A 1,557-nucleotide genomic window follows, 5' to 3' on the forward strand; every position below is an offset into this window, starting at 1 on the left:
TTTGGACCTCATCAGCATTTGTAATGAAATACATCTAGGGTTTTCTTCAATTAGAAGAGATTACAAATTGTTTTAAATGTTAAGTAGGAATGACCCAGGTATATATGGAAAAATCACCGCTTGTCAGAGGATAATCCTATAGCAGTATGGAGTTTCTAAGGCTTATAGAAATCTTACTAATTTGACATACTTTAGGGACAATTCTCTGAGTAACTCGGTAACGAGTTGTATATAAATGTCATTATCTTCTAGTTCCCTTTTAACCCATATTTCCTCTTCTCATTTTTTGTTCATCGTTTCCATTGAATAGATTGTTAATGTTGAATTTCCTAACTGGAGCAGGAACTCTTGGCATTTTTATAGATAGTCTTTGCTTCTGGAAGAAATTGTTTCTGTCAACTTGCTTTTGTGAAATATAACATGTATTTTAAACATATGACTAAGAGTAGTTTTAATATTTATGATTTGATTGCAATGTGATTTGATTACAATTTGATGGGAACTCGAGAAATAAGAGCCTAGTCATAATTCTGTGTACACAAAAACTGTGCCATGTAATGCCTGGGAAGTTAAAACTAGAACTAGAATTGAAAATTAAAAATAATGCCAAGGAGTTGTCTTGTTAGGATTTAGAAGCCTATTTTTCAGTTTCCTCATGGCTGTCTTCACTTCTTGATTCCTTAAAGTATAAATTACTGGGTTCAGAATTGGAGTAAAGATGGTATAAAACACAGACAGGATCTTGTCTGTAAGAAAACTGCTTAGTGGCCACATATAGATGAAGATGCATGGCCCAAAGAACATGAATACAACAATGAAATGAGCTGTGCAGGTAGAAAGGGCCTTAGATGATCCTTTTGAAGAATGATGCTTGATAGTAACAAAGACAATAACATAAGAATTGAATAAAAGAATAAAGCAGGACAATGCAATTATGCCACTTGTTGAGATCATAAACAGGCCCAGAACATAAGTATCTACACAAGCTAGCTGGAACACCACAGGAAGGTCACAGAAAAAGCTGTCTACTTCATTGGGACCACAGAATGGTAATGTGAGAGCAAATATGACCTGGCTCATTGAATGCATGACTCCCACAACCCAGGAAGCCACCACAAGGGCAGCGCACACCCAGGGTCTTATGACTGAAGTGTAGCGGAGAGGCTTGCATATTGCAATATACCTATCAAGGGACATCGCCATAAGTAAAATTATCTCAGTACCAGTAAAAAGGTGTAGGAAAAATATCTGGGTGATACAACCATCAAAGGAGATGGTTTTGTGTCCAGTGAGGTAGTCTGCAATCATCTTAGGGGTGGTAAAGGAAGCAAGGGACATATCAATGATGGAAAGGTTGGTAAGTAGAAAATACATAGGAGAGTGTAGGTGAGAGTCAGCTATAACTGTGATGACTATGAGACTGTTACCAACCATTGTTGCCACATAAAACAATGAAAACACTATGAAGAAAAACAGCTGTAGTTTCCAGGAATTAGAGAGTCCAAGCAAAACAAATTCAGAAACAGACTTATTGGCCACATCCATTGTCCTGATTGA

The 1,557-nt window shown here is 36.8% G+C and overlaps 1 protein-coding gene across 1 annotated transcript; it reads right to left on the bottom strand.

Moving 5' to 3' along the window:
* Nucleotides 1-594: 594 nt before the first annotated feature.
* LOC115517181 (olfactory receptor 4K2) lies at nt 595-1,545 on the bottom strand. Its single transcript, XM_030320300.1, has one exon. The coding sequence runs from the start codon at nt 1,543-1,545 to the stop codon at nt 595-597; it is 951 nt and encodes a 316-aa protein (XP_030176160.1).
* Nucleotides 1,546-1,557: the final 12 nt, after the last annotated feature.

Source organism: Lynx canadensis, chromosome B3, assembly GCF_007474595.2.
Source record: "Lynx canadensis isolate LIC74 chromosome B3, mLynCan4.pri.v2, whole genome shotgun sequence".
Lineage (NCBI taxonomy): Eukaryota > Metazoa > Chordata > Mammalia > Carnivora > Felidae > Lynx > Lynx canadensis.

What these genes read in the sequence shown, in the direction of transcription:
- LOC115517181 (XM_030320300.1), bottom strand. Translation starts at nt 1,545, where the DNA reads ATGGATGTGGCCAATAAGTCTGTTTCTGAATTTGTTTTGCTTGGACTC.